Source organism: Engraulis encrasicolus, chromosome 21 (genome assembly GCF_034702125.1).
Source record: "Engraulis encrasicolus isolate BLACKSEA-1 chromosome 21, IST_EnEncr_1.0, whole genome shotgun sequence".
Lineage (NCBI taxonomy): Eukaryota > Metazoa > Chordata > Actinopteri > Clupeiformes > Engraulidae > Engraulis > Engraulis encrasicolus.
In genome coordinates this window covers 3793603-3812297 of record NC_085877.1, presented here as the reverse complement: position 1 = coordinate 3812297, position 18695 = coordinate 3793603, and the positions used below count along the sequence as shown (strand labels likewise).

Below are 18695 nucleotides of genomic sequence, written 5' to 3'. Positions count from 1 at the left end.
GCGTTGCTCTGCAAGCCCGCTTAATAATAATAATAATAATAATAAACAGGACTTAGAGATTACTAGAATCGGGCCTTGCTCTGCAAGCCCGCTTAATAATAAACAGGACTTAGAGATTACTAGAATCGGGCCTTGCTCTGCAAGCCCGCTTAATAAATAAACAGGACTTAAAGATTACTAGAATCAGGCCTTGCTCTGCAAGCCCGCTTAATAATAATAATTAAACAGGACTTAGAGATTACTAGAATCAGGCCTTGCTCTGCAAGCCCGCTTAATAACAGTCTCTTGAAAGCATTGCTAACGCTTAATTGACATTTATTGATGTACTAATTATGAACAAAACATGACAGCACAGTGGAGTGAGAAGCGGCTCCTGCTGCATGAGTTTGATGTGTGTTTGACAGCTGGACGCTTCTATTTCCAGTGGTTTCATGTATTTTGCTCTTGCACAGACTTTCAGGACCGCTGAACATAGTAGGCCTATTACATAGGAATACTATCACTATGCTGTACTAGCATAATATTTCTTCCTCATTTACAAGCATTTGTATATCTTTTATTGATGATTAGTTCATTATTTAGGCCTATGACGTGTTTATAAAGCCATTGAAGTCAATGTTCTTGAGTGTTACTGAAATAATTGTAATAATCCTTTAGACTGGAGTGATTGGATCTGAAGTCATGAGAATTAGGGTCAATTATGATTGTGTGTCTACATAGGCTACATTACAGTGTAGGCCTATGTAAGCCTGGGCCCTGGACAATTCATCCATTTGTTGCTATGCACACCCCCACTTCCGGCCCTGAGCTTCCCTGGGTGTGTGAATGAAGTTATTTGGTAAATATTTTTAGCTAAGTAAGTAAGTACGTAAGTATGCCCTTTATTATCCCACAATGGGGAAATTCATTTGTTGCAGCAGTAACGTACATACAGATGCACAAAAAGCAGATGGCATACCAGGAGGTTAAAAAGTATACAAGATAGATACAAATAGAGATGTTATAAAAATAAAAATATTTCTGTTAAAAACAAGTACATTAGTAAAAGTGCTGAGTGTTTAGTTTAGAGTTTACTAGAGTTTACTTTACGCGCTGGGATAATTCATCAGGTGAAAGGCCTAACCTAAAAAGCTACCCATCTCAGAGGCCTTATGAAATTAAACTGAGAATGAGTGCAGTTACAGTATGCATAAAAGATCACATGAGAGAACATTGGTTTTGTTTGCCTCAACGAATAATTATAATGGATGCCAGGTACATACCAAACCCCAGATCACAGACACTTCTCAAAGTGTCAATTGTGTGCCACTTTAGAACAGTCCGCCCTACAGCTACTTAGTGCTTCGTGCATCTTCGTTACACATCGTGAGCTCGCACCATCTGCGTGAGAGCCAGGTTACACACATCCTGACGCAGCCTACAAGTCTGCCATCGCAACCAAACCAACGACCAGAAGCTAGCAAGGTACGGTCACAATGCCAATTACGCACATGCTTTTTTTTTTTTTTTACACTAACCTGTTATCAAAAAGCATTGATTTATTTTAAATCGTTTTGCTCAACTAGTCGGTCAGTCGGTCACTCCACACTCTCACACATGCTCGCTCGTAGTGAGGCGGAGTCTACCGAGAAGACAGTCAGACAGAAGTCGAATCCCACTGCCGTGTGCACATCTGGGCTCACAAAAGATATGCGACTTTGTTATGCTTAGGAATTTCTAAAAACGGGTGAGTTCACCATGATATAATCTCCAGAATGTGTGACTTGAGAAACCCTCGTAAACGTCTCAAAACAACCCTACTCTCAGTAACTCAAAAGAACCCGCGGGCTATTCGCCACGGCGGTGGGCGTAGGCGCGTTTGGATGATCGGAACAAAGTTGGAGCATATCCAGACGTGCCCCCATCGGCTGTATTGTCATGTTTAGCCTACTAAATTATAATGCACTTTCATTCTACGAAAAGTATTCTACGTCGACTAGACTGAAAGTGCTGTGTGCAAAAATGTCCGAGATTCACGGATGGGATGTGAGCGCTTTGCTGGATGGACCTCGCCCTAGTATTTTCTTTATGGGGAAAGCCCACACGTTTGTGTTCCATTTTCCTCTCGTTCTATTTTTATCTTCCAGTTCCCACTGCCTTTACAAAGCAGTGTGGTTACCCCAAGATGGCAGCAGCGATGATGACTCTCACGGTGCCACCACTGCTATTTTCACTGGCTCGCACCATGGGCACGCACGAGTTGAATTGGGTAGCCCGTCTCTCTGACGCACAATCTATGGACAGTGAAAAAGATATTGGGCCACAACCGTGCAGGCTTATTATAGTATAATAGGGGCCTTCACGAGGGAAAATATAAATACAAACTTGTTAACTTCAAAAAAAGCACAGCATTTTGACATGAGTACATTCAGTTTTAGTCCAGGGTAGGCAATAGGCCTAATGGTAATATAGGCCTAGGCTGTCTAAACAAAGATCATATCAATTTAAACAAACAGGCTAGAGAGAGGGAGTGTTTTGAACTTTTTGCATGTGAGGAAAACCTGAATTCATCTGCTGCTGCCCAGGGAAACTGGGGGAAAATGTCATCACTCATTGTTTGAGATGAATTCACCGCAGGCTGCAATATCAATTGTAGTGCTAGGCCTACAGATTTCTTTTATACAGTATGGCTGTTGCTGCGCAGACGGCAGCCAAATGTGCACTGTGGCTTGCCAATGCCAGCTTGTAAGCATTTGGCATCTTTGTGTAGGTAGTAAATACTGTAGGTCTATTCATTGTCCCTGAGAAAACCACTTAATGTCACTCAGATATTTGGCATTGATTTGAAAACAAGACATTTTACTGTGTCAGGATGAATCATGAGGGGAACAGGGAAATCGGTCATATCCTAACACACATTCTTAAATAAACCATAAACAACTAGGAGTAACCACAATGCTGTTTTAAAGTAGTCAAGTTTTTTTTCTGTTGTTCACATCTCCACCTTACAGGTCCACGTGGATACGGTTGTAGTCTGCATGACATTCCTTAGCTAACGCATAGTGTCCAGGGTTTCCATCCATGCCCGAAACACTTTACAGTTAAGACGGCCACCTTCACAACAAACACCTTGAAAAACATTTCAAAATGTATTTTCAATATAATTTCTAAAGTTGGTTTACAATAATAATGTGTAGTCCTTTTGTTTTTTGGGGTTTTTCATGAGAAACTGCACAACATAGTGTAGTCTTTTCCAAGGATTATTAGGTCTAGTCCTGTCTCTCTGATACAGGCTAACACCCACTTCACCTTAAATAACAAATGTACTGCTTGATATACTAGTGATAACTAGCTTTATTACTACAGTATACTGCGTAAGATGCTACGCCTTAATCTCCTCGTCTACTTTACAACTCTGCTTTACAACTCTACTTACTTTTATTTCTATTAAGCTATATGCAATCATGTGACCAATGCACATGCTTTGACTTTGGGGGCAAAAAACTGTTTACAGATCTTATGCACTTGTATGCATCTATAGCAAGTGTGCGGGCATGCATATGCTTATTTCTCTTGTTTACTTACTTAATTTACTTTTAATTGTGGTTTTCTCCTGTGTCGTTTATTATTTAGGCCTATTATTTATTTATTATTGTGCTACATATTTTTGAGATGGGACAGGTTAGACCGGTTAGTAGCTTGTGATGGGGGGGGGGTTAATGTACTGTTTGTGGTTGGTGTTTTGTTTGGAGACACCGCAAAAACAAGCCGTTTCATTTCTAGGGGTTATCCATTACTAAAGAAGGTGAACGGTTTCACTTGTTTGTAAAAATGCACAATGTGAGATAGACCCAGATCCAGTAATCGGTTGGCAAAAACAAGGCAAAGACATGTCGGTAACACTTTACTTGACGCCGGCGTCATACATAACATTGTCATAATGCAGTCATGAATGTGTCATAAACATTATGTCAATGTCATAAACATTGTATGACTTTGTCTTTAAGTGAAATCCGGTTATGACAAGACAGGCCTAACAATGTCACCTTTTCATGGTCATAAAACATTTATGACATTGGCATTATGTTTATGACTCGTTCATGACACTATTATGACACTGTTATGACACAGTTATGTCATACGTATGACGCTGGCATCAAGTAAAGTGTTATCGAGGAACAAAGGGAAAAAAGAGAACAGGGTTGCCGGTTGGGCGGGGCAAGTCATTTTCCATTCCTTCTCTAGCTTGTCCTTTGCTTTTTTTTCCCCACAGTTGTCCTGACCTGAACTGAACTGTGCTCCAAGTTCAGGATGATTGGGGCAGGTATGTACACTATGAATGAAATGTTTTACAGATTGCATGAACCACACCTGTGGTTGAATTGCTTGGAGGTTCAATATTTGACATATTCAAAGACTCTTCAAACTTGTGATGCATCATAGATTCTTTTCAAACAACTTAAAGACCATCCAGACTATAGATCAGAAAATGGGTAATATTTTTTAAAGTCTCACCATGAGCTGATTTTATTCAATGAATTCAATAATCTAGACTCAAGATCCCCTTCTGACGTCTTGAAATGTACAATCAATACGTACAATATGATTCTTCAAAATAATTAGGCCTATACTGTTTTGTGGTGTATAGCATAATGCACAAAGCAGTTACTGTAGGGTGTTGGGGCTGACCGCTCATTCACACTGCTAGCACGGGTCATAGGTGAAATGTGTCAGAATGGATCCGTGCTCAGTCTGAAATGGTTAGAAAACTTGGAAACATGAAACATGAACATATTCCTTTCACATCAAAGCGTGATGCCTGCGCTGCGCAGTGCATGGACGGGCCCGTGAACAGGACCCCGGACGAGTGCGCGAGTCTATTTTCTGTGCGGTCGTGCACATCCTATGACCGGGCTCCCACTGGAATGTATGGGCTGGGAAGGCTGGGATGGGATGCTGATTCCTGCAGATAGTACACGCATGCAGACCATCCACTGTGAAAAGGACAATTGAACTGTATGTGAATCACGCTTGTGCTGCCCCCATCCCCACGCAAGTAAATCTTGTATGTGAATGTACCAAGACCCGCCAGGTTGGTGGGAGAGTGATTAACCAGTACTCAACCCCATCCTCCTCTATGACTGAGGTACCCTGAGCATGGTACCGTCCTGCCGCACCGCCCCCTTGGGGTGCTGTTTGGAGCTGCCCCCTTGCATGGGTGAGGCATAAGTGCAATTTCGTTGTGTACAGTGAGCACTGTGCACTGTGGAGTGCTATGTCTCAATGACAAGGTGGGTTTTCTTTCTTCTACGTAGATGGACATCACAAGTTATTTGAAACGAATCAGTGAAGTTTTGTAGGTGTCTTTGAAAATGCAGAATGTCGACTATCCAACCAATTCAAACGCAAGTATGAACCACGGCAATAACCTTCTACTTTGCCATTCATGTTTACTTTCTCCACAGAGAGATGTCAGATCATAGTTGGGCTGGTCCCCTTGCTCCTCCTAACACTGGGTAAGAACATCAAATTTTGTCTTCTGAAATGTAGAGGGAAAAAAATATCCCACCATTTGCAACCCAAGTGCAAATAATATGCAAGCACCACGTGTCAAGTTTTAAAACGCACTTGATTATTTTGACATCAAATTATTTCCCTCTTCTTATAAAGGGGCGCTGCACCTGCACGACTGTCCCAAGGAACCCATGGTCCCCAAATATATCATCGTGGGGTCATCCTTCTTCCTGGCCTTGCAGCTCCTGGCTCTCCTTGGCTGCGCTCAAGCCTGTATTTACCTAGTACTGCTCATCCTCCTCTTCCTCTTCATCTGGCTAATTACAGGTAAGAACTAGACTGCATTTCCATACTATGTACTGTAGCTGGGCACATCTATAACTGTTCAACAAAGACGCTTTTGCACACCTCTGTAGGTGGGCAAGTGCGTAGGATGTTATCCCAGTGGGGTTTTCATTCAAGTGTAAAGAAATCCCGCACACTGTCCATTCCACCAACAAACTTTAATACAACGTTTCGGTCATCCGACCTTCTTCAGGTAAAGAAGGTCGGATGACCGAAATGTTGTATTTAAGTTTGTTGGTGGAATGGACAGTGTGCAGGATTTCTTTACACATCTCTAACTGACCAAAGATGAAGACTGGATCTTTACTCACCGACTCTCACCTGACTCAAGTCAAATCAAGTCAAATTTATTTTTATAGCGCATTTCATACACAGGTGCAACTCAATGTGCTTCAATGTTCAATGTGCTTCAATGTGACTCAGTCCAAGCATTGTGGAAGAACAGCAGAATGTTCACCTCCAACTCATTTCTTAACTATTATTAGTGTTGCACCGATACCATTTTTTAGCCCCGATACCGATACCCGATACCTGATTGTGCAGTATCGGCCGATACCGATACCATACCAATACTACTCTGTTCGAAATTTATATACAGTATATATATAAAAAGTTATATAGGCTACTACTTGGATGTAACATCATTGCTATTATGGCTTTGTCAGGCTGCTGCCTACTCCAGTAGAACTTTGTATACTTTTAAATACCTATGATATAAAAGAACTAAGATCAAGGCTAACTGTCATACTAGCATCTGTAAATGGTATCGGTGCCCTATTTGTTGGTATCGGCCGATACCGATACCACCATTTTAGTACAGTATCGGGGCCCCGGCCGATACTGGTATCGGTATCGGTGCAACACTAACTATTATTACTCAAAACGCTTACATACAGAAGCCGCAGAATGATTTCTGTGACGAACACAAACTTAAGTGAAAGCGAAAGGAAGTGCAACATTATGGTTTGTTTGACAAAAGTACATTTCAGATTACATTAAAGTGAAAGGTCTGATGTGCAAGATTGGGGGAAACGAGGAATCGAAAACCTCAGTCTGTCATGTTATTGTTAATAATATTGACAATATGGCCTTATACACACAGTATCTCCAATGGTGCATGGATGGGTTAATATCCCTATTGCCTTCTCTATATTCACTCACTTCTTTTCCATGTCTCGTGTTGTAGGTAGCGTTTATGTCTATGGAGCCTTCAAACCGGACTTTGAGTCGCGGCGCTCGCCGGACTACTGCGAGAAGATCCTGTACGAGGCTGCTTTCTGGTGCACCAACCTGGCATGGGTCACCATCGCCGTGTTTGGGACTATGGCATGTTGCCGTCAAATATGCTTGTACTGTTTGAGAGACAAGGAAGAAGACACTGAGGCAGGAACCCCTGATCCAGAGGAGAAGGAGGAAACGGAGGAGAAGGAGGAGAAGGAGAATCTCGTAACGCCTGGTGGTGTGGACGAAGAGGCTGGAGGAGTTTCCCCTAAGGAGCAGGAGAAGGAGAACCTGGCATCACCTGGTGTAGAGGCAGAGACTGGAACAGCTTCTCCTAAGGAGGAGAAGGAGAAGGAGAAGGCAACGCCTAATGGTGTGGACAACGAGAACAAGGCAAATTCAGCTCCTCCAGACGAGGTCACAAAGTTGCCTCAGACCCCTCCCCAGGACACCCCAGCGGAAACACCCAAGCTATATCCAGATGTGGCCACCGTGGAGTCGGAAACTAAAGATTAGTGTCGCCTATTTCATCTTATGCAGTTCTACCTCTGCACCAATAACCCTATTCTCCAGCTTGCTTAAGATCAGTTGAACCGGTGAAAATTTCGAAATAATGTGTAGTGCCAACAGCATAGATTCAGAAGAAAAATTGACCATTATAGTACAGTCGACGGGAGAAAAAATTGCTAAATTGTGCACCTTTAGTGAAAGCAAGAGACTTTGCACAGTGATTCCTCAGAAAATATGAGTGACATTTAGAAATGGAGACATTTATAAAATGGCAGCCAAATCAAGACGCCCATTTTGCGATATGCTATCATTTTCTTTAAAATAGAAAAGTTGACACTTTCATTTATATGTATAAAGCTTTAGTATTAATATTAGCAATTGATACAGAATGTACATGTAGGCTACTGATATGTCACAGCCAAGTATGGTGCCTACTAAAGTGGCTAGTGAGACTGGAATTACCACTAGCCGCAGCCAAGTTTTACCAGCATTTGTCCGGTGGGCAGGTGCTAATGTCAAGCCCTGGGTCCTGCTGACAACACTGTGTACATCTGCATAGCCAAGACACGGCAGATCCTGTGGACTCAAGATGGCGCTGTAAATGGCAGCCTCTGTGAGCCACTGTCTTATGTTTCATTTGTAGAGAGCTCAAATCTGGCGCCTCCACAGATTTTTTTAATTTGTAGCGGAAGAGCCCAACACAGATTCTTGACGGTGTCACCACTGTATATTTGGCTTGCTGACTTTTTGGCACTGAGCTCTTCCTCTACTGAAATATGATACATTTGGCTCTACACATATTACCTGCCTATAATTTCTATTTCTAGTAGTCCAGTATTATGAAATAATCAATTCACAAAGGAAAGATAATCGTTCTTTGTGCTTTGTGTTATGTTTATCAGTGAATGAGTTGTGTTTGCCTCAAATGGCTATCACAACTGAATTTAGTCTGGCCTACTCACTTTGTCAACCAAAGGGTGTGTCTAGCTTATGTTCATGAAATACCTCCGTACCCTACTGGTTGAAGTTACAATCGATCAGATCACCCATGCCTTCACTCACCCTCTAACAGATCTGGCGAGTCATTGCCTTAAACAAGCCCGGTTGGTTGTCTTAGATAGTGTGACTACCTTGAGAAGCGAAACTTTGTGCGGGCCCAGGCTGTCAGTATGGACGGGCCCAGGCTATCAGATCATGGCCTAATGATGCACACCATTCCACAGGGAGGAACGCTTTACTGTTGGTTGAAAACACGTCACTACCATAGGACTAAACCACTATGCCACTACACAGAGCCTCTTCAGTCATGCATTACGGCGTGGTGATTGGCATTCTGGTAGCAACAAACTTTAAGTATTTCTACACATGGCTCATGGAAGATGAATGTTTTAGTTACAGTTAGGAAGGACAGTACCATGCACTAAAACAGGACTGTGTTGTAAAAATTAACCAGAAGTACAGTATTAGCAGAATGTACATAGAAAGTAAGTGGTCATAATGTTGTTTAAGTATATGCATGTGCTTTTGGAAATAGTTAGACGATTGTAATGAATGCCAGCTATCCTGACTTTAAGTCAGAATACTAGTGAAACTAGTGGATATACCCTATGCTACAGATTGAATTAGCAGCCCAGATTTTAGTTCACTTTCTGCCTTCTTCCCAACCCAGAGGTGGAATGGGAAGGAAAGGTAACAGATCAAGGGGTGGGCCACTCGTTTGGATAGCAGCATGGGTCCACTTTCCTGCACCGTCCCACAAATCTACCCATGCACCAGGTTCACAAAACTCGAAAATGTGCACAAAGGAATTTGTGGGCTTTATCAACAATCGTTATAATAATCGTTATCGACAAACGTTTTGGAACCTCGGATTAAGGCTCCAACATGAGCAATCAGAGACGTTAACCTGGCCCACTAGCCAACGCTAGATGCATGTGATGTTGTGTGTTTGGTGCCCCCTATAGACGACCATAGATGGACAAACACACACAAACAGACAGTCATTGCAATACCAAATACAAACCCCCTCTGGGGTGCCAGGTAAAAACATGTGCATATGCTACAGCCTTTGCACTTTTTTTTACTACCGTTACCTGTTGAATGAGAATCTTAAGATAAAACTTGAAAATGCTCTTCTTGATTCTACTCTACAGTATAAAATTGCTAGGAAACCCCAGTGTTTATTCAATTTGTTGTAGATAATGTTTTCAGACTCAGCATTTCTTTGCCTACCCACAAAAATGTTCAAACTGTCAAGAGGCAAATAATAGAACCCTACTTCGTATAATGGTCTCTCAGTCATGATTTTCAGACACAGAAGATCTCCAATGAAGATGAAAGGTGTTTTAGGACAAATAATTCAAGTAAAGAAACAACATTTCGGTCATTCAGATGACCGAAACGTAGCCTATTAAAGTTTGTTGGTGGAATGGACAGTGTGCGGGATTTCTTTACACTTGAATGACAACCCCACTGGGATAATGTCCTACACACCTGATGTACATCTGATGTACTGTTTGTATGATTATTTATCAGCTAAAGAGTTTAAAATACTCATGGTTACTACATAGGGCCTACATGGCTTTAGGAGAAACAGATCAGAAAAAATCAGTAAGATGATATGTATTTCTGAGGGACAAGAGTAAGACTGTTGATAAAATAAATATTTCCGTAGTTCAGACTTTGAACTCCTGCCAGTCCACATTGTATAGTGGCACTTACCTGTTACCTCCACATCTCCAAGATGCCTTTCTCACTTGATGTCCTTCTGTATAATTAGGTTTAGTAATGAGACAGTGACATTACAGCATGTAACTGTAGAAGGGGAGCGCGGTAATCACTTGCCACTACCTCTATGTCTAAAGCAGAACAATGGGAACTTCACACCTATCAGATGTTGAAGAAAAAAAAAACGCATCACAGCCATTTTTGCTGTGTCTTTTTAGCACTCAAATTAGAGCAGGACGAAGATGACATGAAACTGTTAAAAGAAATTGTGTACTTTTAAATGCAATTGGCTAGCTGAGGATAGATCATCCTCATGAAACACGCAAACTAGACCTGACCTTTTGACGTGCCAATTTTCTGTTTGCACCTACATTTGCCTTAAATATTTAAATGCTGCTTATTTGGTGTATGGTTTTGAACAAAATTTGCAGATTCAATATTCTTGTGGAGACTTCATTCTGTTATGTGTGGATATGAAATATTATTAAAAGCTGTTAAAAAAACATTTAATTGTTGGAATTTACTTATTTTACGTGACCAACCTAATTATAGAGTACTCTGAATAGCTCTCATATTGTGTTCTACAGTGCCAAGGCCAAAAACATATAATGTGACCTTGTGCTCACTTTGGACTGGCCTTTAGTATTGTTGTCTCTCTGTCTCCCTACTAATCAGTGGCAGCAGTTTTATTTTCACAGGTTGTCATGGTCTGAGACGTCAAAAGTAAAAGTTACAAAAAGAAATGGGTAACTTTTCTGATTAACCAGTAGACCTGTGTACTTGTCTGGTGAACAGCTAACTCTGCGTTGGTGGTGTTTGGTGGGTTCTTGTTAGGTTTCTAGTGTGTTTACGTACAACACAGTGTATCTAACCCATTAGGTCGGCTATGGACTATATAACAGCTGTAATATCATGTGCTTGTGTGAGAATCGGATTTAAATAAGACATAGGCTAAACATTGTACTGTGTTTCTCAAGTAGTGTCATTTCATATGGTTCATATAAGACATTTAAATCAGACCGTATAAAGCAGGGGTGTCAAACTCATTTTGGTCCGGGGGCCGCATACAACCCATGTGGACCTCAAGCGGGCCGCATTAGTAACATCATCGCGAAAAAAAAAGAAAAAAAACGTAAAGCAGAGGATTAGTGTTCAGTACTATCACGTTTTAAGTGTGTTGAATATGTAGAAAGCAATGCAATACTGATAATCCTATGCAAAATTTCCTTGACTTCATTCATTCATTGGCAACCGTCAATTAATTAAATATGGGACAGTTCATTTTGGCAGGGGGTCGGGGGGTTTTCCCCCAGAAAATTTTGTATTTCTTATATGTAATTTCCTGCATTTTCACGCATTCTAACATCCCGTTTCCAGTTTGAGCTTAATAGGAACCAATACAAATCCAATTATATTTATTATTTAATTACAACCAATACCAATACAATACAAATAAGAAGTATTAACATTTTATCTCTATATAAGAGATCTATAATATATGAGCTTCATCAAATGCCTGTTACAGTACAAATTCACTATTTATAATAGAAGTGTGTTGTGCACTTTACTACATATATACAGTGTAACAGAGGGACCATTGGGTTAATGTCATGCAGGTCTCGATTTTGCCCCGAGGGCCGTAATTGTGCATTTCAGTTATTTCATTAAAAAAAAACATTTAAAAAAAAATGAAAAAAAAAATAATAATATATATATATTTTTTTTTACATCCGGGCCGGATGGAACCCTCTGGCGGGCAGGTTGTGGCCCGCGGGCCGTATGTTTGACACCCCTGGTATAAAGTGATGCCTGCATGTAAACAGAAGTGGGCAGACTAACGGTCCCAGTTCTCCTCTTTTAACTCACCAGTTGAACTCCCCCTTGAGGTCCTCAGCCTGTACTACAGTGGTTCTCAATCTCTTTTGAAGAGATGCCCCTTTGACCTCATCATAAGTAGCCCAATGACCCTCACCCAACAGCATGATGTTAATAATAGTGCTAATAAAGTTGCCTATAATAATTGTCTGTATTCTATTAATGATTATGCTGTATGGTTAAATTATACAGCTTTCTAGAATGTATGACATAGAGATGGAAAATCAGACTGGATTCAAGCTCATGAATGCAGATTCTGATTTCTCTCTCTCTCTCTCTCTCTCTCTCTCTCTCTCTCTCTCTCTCTCTCTCTCTCTCTCTCTCTCTCACACTCACTCACTCACTCACTCACTCACTCACTCACTCACTCACTCACTCACTCACTCACTCACTCATTCACTCACCCACTCACTCACTCACTCACTCACTCACTCACTCTACATATACTACACCAACATCAGTGAGAACCACCAGAGTGGAAGAGGCCTTCGAGGGCTATCTATCTGTGTGAGCAGTGAGCGCCAGAGTGCCGCCCACATAATCTGGCTCTGTGTGTGAGGTTTCCTCTTCCTACACGTACAGTACCACCGGAGGATATTTCACTGCAGGACTGCCATTATGTCAGTGGAAGTATAATGTATATCCCAATCACAAGAGCAATCAGACCTTCCTTATGTGCAAAGCACATTCAGTGTAGCCAGCCAAAAACTTCGTCATGGCTGATACTATGCAGGTGGAGAATGCAAATCTTGTGTTCCTACTGTGTTGAATTATCCTGACTCCCGTCCTCCCTTGAGATTGTGGCCTTTTGGTGAAGTTGGTCGTTGGTCGATGACGTTTGAAAGTCATGGTCGACAGGAGTTTAATTCATATTCGATTCTTGCAAAAGTGCAATTCAAAGGTAATTTTCTCACTTGCAATTGGGATGTTACTGTAAATGGGGAAATGTCCCCCAAAAGTTATTGTGGCTAGGCTGACAGCAGGAAAACGTTATGGTTTCCTCCACGGAGGCGGGGCATCAGTGAAGCGCGAGGCCACAAGCACAGGTTGAGGATGGGAGTTAGGGAAATGGAAAGAAGCCTTCCACTTTCTTCCACTTTCTAGTTTGATTTAGTCTGGGAATGCCCCCATGCTGCCTTGTGTGTTCGAAGGACATGGAAACCCTGGCTGAAATATTCACCTGAATTTGGGATCCCAACCACAGAATGGAGAGGGGAGGGCAAGACTTAGATTATTAGTAAATTAGATCTAGTGAGTGTGGATCTGGCAAAGTTTTTGGATGGCATTAGCAGTGAATGTAGGACACACCACTTAGTCCACTGACAACACTGGGTGTACACCAGGATCATTATAAGGCTCTATCAATGACCTTTGTAGCTTGCTATTATGAACCACAATGGAGCCCAAAACATCTGGCTCAGGATCATGTTGTGGAAATATTGTAGAGTGCACCAGAGTCCTGACGACAGGGTACAAACAAAACACAGTGGCACATCAGTATTATTGTCAAGGTGACCTATTTTGTGAAAAGGACAGTTTGAGTGTAAAACAGACTACGTATATTATGTGGTAGAAAAACACACATATAGCCTACTGCATATTGCAGAACGAATCAAGGATATTTAATTACAAAATGTGAACAGGAAAGGAGACTTGAACAATGACGGGGGTGGGCTTGAAAAGGGCTATGAGGGAAGTAATACTGAAACCATAAAAGCTATATCCATTTTAGGTAAGTATAATGAAGTGCTGATGTGGTCTGTATCTCACATGGTTTCGAAAAGAGCAGATGCTTTTTTTATTTAGCTGAAGGGCTTAGTGGTATCCAAACACACAGGTAAGGCCTTTTTTCGTCTAATCGAGTAGTCTAGATGTAAAGTTGTAATGTATTTTCCATGATGACAGTGAATTTGATTTCATAATTAAAAATGTCTAAAGAATGTGCGAAGGTGAGAAAAACAACCAACTTGAAAATGTGAATCAACCTGCTGTGAGACATATCTAAGTATATTGTGCTTGTAGGCCAGGTTGTGCTGTCTGGCCTCATAACATAGAACTTACACGGAAGAACATTTTCCCCCTTTGCGCAGAGCCTATGTTGTAAGTTACAACTTATAACCTTATTGTCCTCAACATTGTAATGACCAAGTCTTTATCTGTTTCTTACTCTGTAATGTCAAAGCAATGTTAAGATGTAGTTGCGTCTTTCCAGAACAGGCCCTCTGTTGGGCCAATCTGCACAAAAAGGCTAAACAATGATGACAACTCAACAACGATACTCTACTCCACTCTACACAAAATGACATGTAGTATGCACTGCAGAGAACATATCGTCCCCATCTATTTGTTGAGTACTGAACGCTACAGTGGTTACAGTCCCTGGTGCATTTGGAATTTGACTACTTACACTGTGACATTCTAACCATGAATGAGTGTGCAGGAGATGCCTGTAGTATTAACTGCCTTAATACCCATACAATAGTTGAACATACAACCTTGTGAACTGCGAGCTCACTCCAGCATACCACAACCATTTGTATGAATCAGCCACATTCATTGCTGTCCGTGTGTTCTTCAATTTTAAGTTGAGTCAGCTTGAAATTCTTTTCTGTGTAAAAATGACGTGAGGACATTGACCTGAATTGTGTGAGGTTGAATGAACTGAAGTCTCTTGCAGCTGGTTGCTTTACATTTTACAGTTGGCTCAACTGAAGTCAGGCATTTTTTAAACAAATTATGCTCATGCATTATTGCAATGTGCATGTGCAATGTTTTCTTAATGACTTTGATTGATTAGGTATTTGAATGTATCCATGATCACCACTGGCTTACACAACCACCCATTTGTATCACTTGCTGTGCTTGTACAAAATCAGAGCTAGTTTGTATAAAATAAAATAAAAACCAAACAAACAAACTTGTAACGAAGTTGTAACTTTCTGTATAATGGATCTAGACAAAAGTGAACTTTGCTAGTTTCATTCTTACACATATTTCCCGTAGAGCCCCATAACATCCTCATAAGAACCCTCATTTCCCGTTCCTCTCCCATATTTAGATAATAAGCTTAGTCCAACCATACTTGCAAAGGTCAAGGTTGGGGTCATGCATTTGTGGGGAAAGCTTCATTTTAAAGCCTATCAATGCAGACATAATAATTGGAAGTTATTTCAGTTTTTGTAGTCACTTACTGCAGATTGGCCTGCTGGCGCCGGAGCTATTCACTCTTTGCTGAAAATACTCATCTACATCATAACAACATTGCCATGACAATGCAGAGAGTCTTAAGTAGTAAGTGAAGAATTCTTGCACACCTCCTTGGTCAGGTGCGTAGGAGTGGAGCCCCTAGGTCAACAACGTTAAAGCAAAGAAAGCTCCTGCACACTGTTCACATTTGTATGGTTTAATGCAATATTTCGGAACGTTGCATTAAACCATGCAAATGTGAGCAGTGTGTGGGAGCTTTCTTTGCTTTAGAGAGTCTTAAGTAACCATTTTGGTGACAATAAGGTTATTACAGAGGCTCTGACCTAAGGTGTTATGTTTGAGAAGAAAGCCTATTGTGCATGTTGTTCAGATGGACATGCAGGGGTGGCTTCCTGGACGGGCCGAGCCAGCCCAGCCCAGCCCTGGGCAGTGCCAGTAGGCCACAGGTCTCCCAGGGGGCGGGGCCAGGACCAACCCAACCCTCCCCTTCCTCCCCACCCCCTTTCCCCAAGGGCCTCCCGTACCCGGCAGCCACGGATTTAGGAATCATTTTGGACCTCCCAAAACAAAGGGAGGATTCCAGGGGGAGAGGGGGTGTGTCCTTTATTGGGGTTTTACTGGACAAACATACACTTTGCCACCTACAGTAGGGACAGAAAAGAAAGAAAGAAAGAATTTGACCTTGACCTGACATTGCCCAAGAGGTACAGTAATGGGGTCATCTAGGGGTCACTGCCTGGCTTATCAAAATATTTTGTATATATAGTCTATTTTGTCTAGCACATTGTGCTCTGTGCTTGAAATGCGCTATACAAATAAACTTAACCAGAGAAGCAAACAAGAAAACTGAAAACGGTAGGCATACTCCTTCTCAGATGGGTGGGATATTTATTCAGGGACAAACAATCACTTTGAGAAATATTTTGTATCCAACTTCATCTACCTAATTTTTGTCTTCTTTCTTTCTGACTAGCGACATTCATTCACAATATCAACATGAGAGAAGCCATCATTGATGTTCTTTTTCTTGGAGGATCCTTGATAGGAAGTAGGCAATATGCTATAGCTTATACTGTACGCATCCCATGATAGTCACCTACATTACAGTAAGCATTGTAGACTGACTGATTTTTTTTAACAGACAGACTCAGGATCCTTCTCAGTCTCCTTCCTGTTATCATGATGGGTTTGGGTAAGTTGAAGGGAAATTTAGATGGATCTAAACATTTTACTGAATTAGTCCTATTCATATTCAAAATGTTTACACGTTTTGGATGTGTGCGCACATACTGTAAGTCTTATAGTGAACACCCTTCTCTTGGGAATCAAAGTTATAGATAAGATAATAAAAATATAGATAATAAAAACTTTTTGGAGACCTAGTGTGTTGGGGCTTTGGTTGAATTGGGTATGTGTGTCTGCGTGTGTGTCTGCGTGTGTGTCTGCGTGTGTGTGTGTGTGTGTGTGTGTGTGTGTGTGTCTGTGTGTGTGTGTGTGTGTGTGTGTGTGTGTGTGTGTGTGTGTGTGTGTGTGTGTGTGTGTGTGTGCGTGTGTGTCTGTGTGTGTGTATGTGTGTAACAGGGGCCAGGCATTTCCATGAGTGCCCTAAAGAGCCCATGTTGACAATCTACCTGGTGGTGGGGGGCGCTGCCTCTCTCGTCCTGCAACTGCTGCCCTTCCTCTACTGCCACACCACCTCTGGCAAACCAAACATCGTCTGCCGCATCTGCAACTTTGTTCTATACCTCTTCTGCTTTGTGTGGCTGATCATCGGTAAGATGTTGTTGGTACTGTAATTGCAGAAAGGTTTTTACATGTCAAACATGAAAAGACACAAGTTACGAATCACCACATGGTTTCATTAACATGCCTTTATCCAAAGCGACTAACAAACTATTAAGACATTTTTGCTTTTGTACCTGTTGGCTGTGTGCAATATTAAACATTTTGGGTTTGGAACCAAAAAGCATACATGTTTACACATGATTTGATAAAAGAAATTAAATAATATGAATGATTAGGCCTAGTAGGAACATGTAACAATGGAAACTAAGGGACATCAGTTAAGTTAAAGACAACCTATGAAATTGAAATGTACGCCAGTCTAGTGACAAATAAACAACCAAAATTCATTTAATCAACAGACCACGATTGATTCATCCCACCTTCTTTATCTTTCTTCATTGTGTCTGCAGGAAGTGTTTTTGTGTACAGAGCATATCTGCCGAACTTTGAGTCCAGTCAGTCTCCAGAGTACTGTGAGAGGACCCTCTACATGGTCACCTTCTTGTTCACCACGGGAATATACATTAACATCCTCATAGGCATCATTGGTCGCTGTGTGTATATTTTGCTGTGTGGAAAGTAGCCTACCTAACCTTATAACCTAACTCTAAGGCTGTATTGGTGTACATTATTGAACTTTTCTTGACATTGTTATGGACTTTAATAACCCTTTTTATAACCTCTGTTTGCCATTGAATGTTTTACGGCAGTCACTGTGAAACTGTCATTTTAATAATATTAGCTAGCTAAGATGTAGTTAAAGTTGCCGTCAGTAAATGCAGGACCTTGAGCTTGGCCAAAGAGATGCAACATCAAGGATGACACTTCCCTTGTACTCCTCTCCTATCAGTTCATTGCATATGGCGGAGCACACAGTTGAGCACAGCAACAGCAACAGCCTGACTGAAAGGGGCTATGCGCCCCTTATCAAGTTCCCAATTGTTGTGAGAGTGGTAATTTTCTGTTTGTTTTGTATATGGCTCCAACAAACAACAGATTTCCAATAGATATGCTATGTCTATATGTAAGAACGATTGGAAGACTTGTCAGTCACCTTTAAACGTGAAATTCAAATAGTTCCTCATCTAGAGACAAAGACATATGTAGCATGTGATCTGTGGACTGACAATGAGCAATGAACTGACTGATAGGCTGATATCCTCTTTTTTATGCATGAATGTCATGGCATAGAATCACTGTTTCACTTTCAAATGTTTCTATTCTGTTTGTGTGTTTTTAACGAATTAATCATAATCTACTGTCAATAAATATCAGTGTAAGCTCCTGTCCTATTTTTTATCATTTAGTAACAAGCTGGTAACCCTAGTTGTTTGAAATCAAAATGGTTGCTCAAGTGACAAGAGGCAGCTCGAAGTTGCAAATGATGCACCAAGCTTTCCTCACATTAAGCCACAGGAGAGGAAGAGGGTCATGTTGTAAGCGGTGTGGCCCAATGTGTCCTAGTTATGCCTTACCCTAAACAGTCAGAGCAGGGCCGCTGACAGCTTTGGGCCCAGGACAAGGTCTTCTGA

The 18695-nt window shown here is 41.3% G+C and overlaps 2 protein-coding genes across 6 annotated transcripts; both read left to right on the top strand.

The window, feature by feature from the left end:
* Positions 1–1207: 1207 nt before the first annotated feature.
* LOC134437690 (neurofilament heavy polypeptide-like) lies at positions 1208–10878 on the top strand. 3 transcript variants are annotated; one of them, XM_063187201.1, is made up of 5 exons: positions 1208–1464; positions 4253–4303; positions 5445–5495; positions 5650–5820; positions 7025–10878. In XM_063187201.1, the coding sequence occupies exons 2-5, from the start codon at positions 4291–4293 to the stop codon at positions 7573–7575; spliced, it is 786 nt and encodes a 261-aa protein (XP_063043271.1). In that variant the 5' UTR covers positions 1208–1464; positions 4253–4290; the 3' UTR covers positions 7576–10878. The 3 variants fall into 3 exon arrangements, with proteins under 3 accessions (XP_063043271.1, XP_063043270.1, XP_063043273.1); XM_063187200.1 differs by lacking the exon at positions 1208–1464 and adding an exon at positions 1511–1726; XM_063187203.1 differs by lacking the exons at positions 1208–1464; positions 4253–4303 and adding an exon at positions 5112–5270.
* Positions 10879–13935: 3057 nt separating this feature from the next.
* On the top strand, positions 13936–18616 carry LOC134437699 (transmembrane protein 272-like). 3 transcript variants are annotated; one of them, XM_063187213.1, is made up of 5 exons: positions 13936–14008; positions 16352–16426; positions 16520–16570; positions 16960–17151; positions 17574–18616. In XM_063187213.1, the coding sequence occupies exons 2-5, from the start codon at positions 16375–16377 to the stop codon at positions 17744–17746; spliced, it is 468 nt and encodes a 155-aa protein (XP_063043283.1). In that variant the 5' UTR covers positions 13936–14008; positions 16352–16374; the 3' UTR covers positions 17747–18616. The 3 variants fall into 3 exon arrangements, with proteins under 3 accessions (XP_063043283.1, XP_063043282.1, XP_063043285.1); XM_063187212.1 differs by lacking the exon at positions 13936–14008 and having other exon boundaries at positions 16047–16426; XM_063187215.1 differs by lacking the exon at positions 13936–14008 and having other exon boundaries at positions 16047–16570.
* Positions 18617–18695: the final 79 nt, after the last annotated feature.

What these genes read in the sequence shown, in the direction of transcription:
- LOC134437699 (XM_063187213.1), top strand. Translation starts at nt 16,375, where the DNA reads ATGAGAGAAGCCATCATTGATGTTCTTTTTCTTGGAGGATCCTTGATA. An exon ending in TGGAGGATCCTTGATAGGAA is followed by an intron (nt 16,427 to 16,519) that starts GTAGGCAATATG and finishes TTTTTTTAACAG; the next exon opens with ACAGACTCAGGATCCTTCTC. An exon ending in TGTTATCATGATGGGTTTGG is followed by an intron (nt 16,571 to 16,959) that starts GTAAGTTGAAGG and finishes TGTGTGTAACAG; the next exon opens with GGGCCAGGCATTTCCATGAG.
- LOC134437690 (XM_063187201.1), top strand. An exon ending in CTTGCTCCTCCTAACACTGG is followed by an intron (nt 5,496 to 5,649) that starts GTAAGAACATCA and finishes CTTCTTATAAAG; the next exon opens with GGGCGCTGCACCTGCACGAC. An exon ending in CTTCATCTGGCTAATTACAG is followed by an intron (nt 5,821 to 7,024) that starts GTAAGAACTAGA and finishes CTCGTGTTGTAG; the next exon opens with GTAGCGTTTATGTCTATGGA.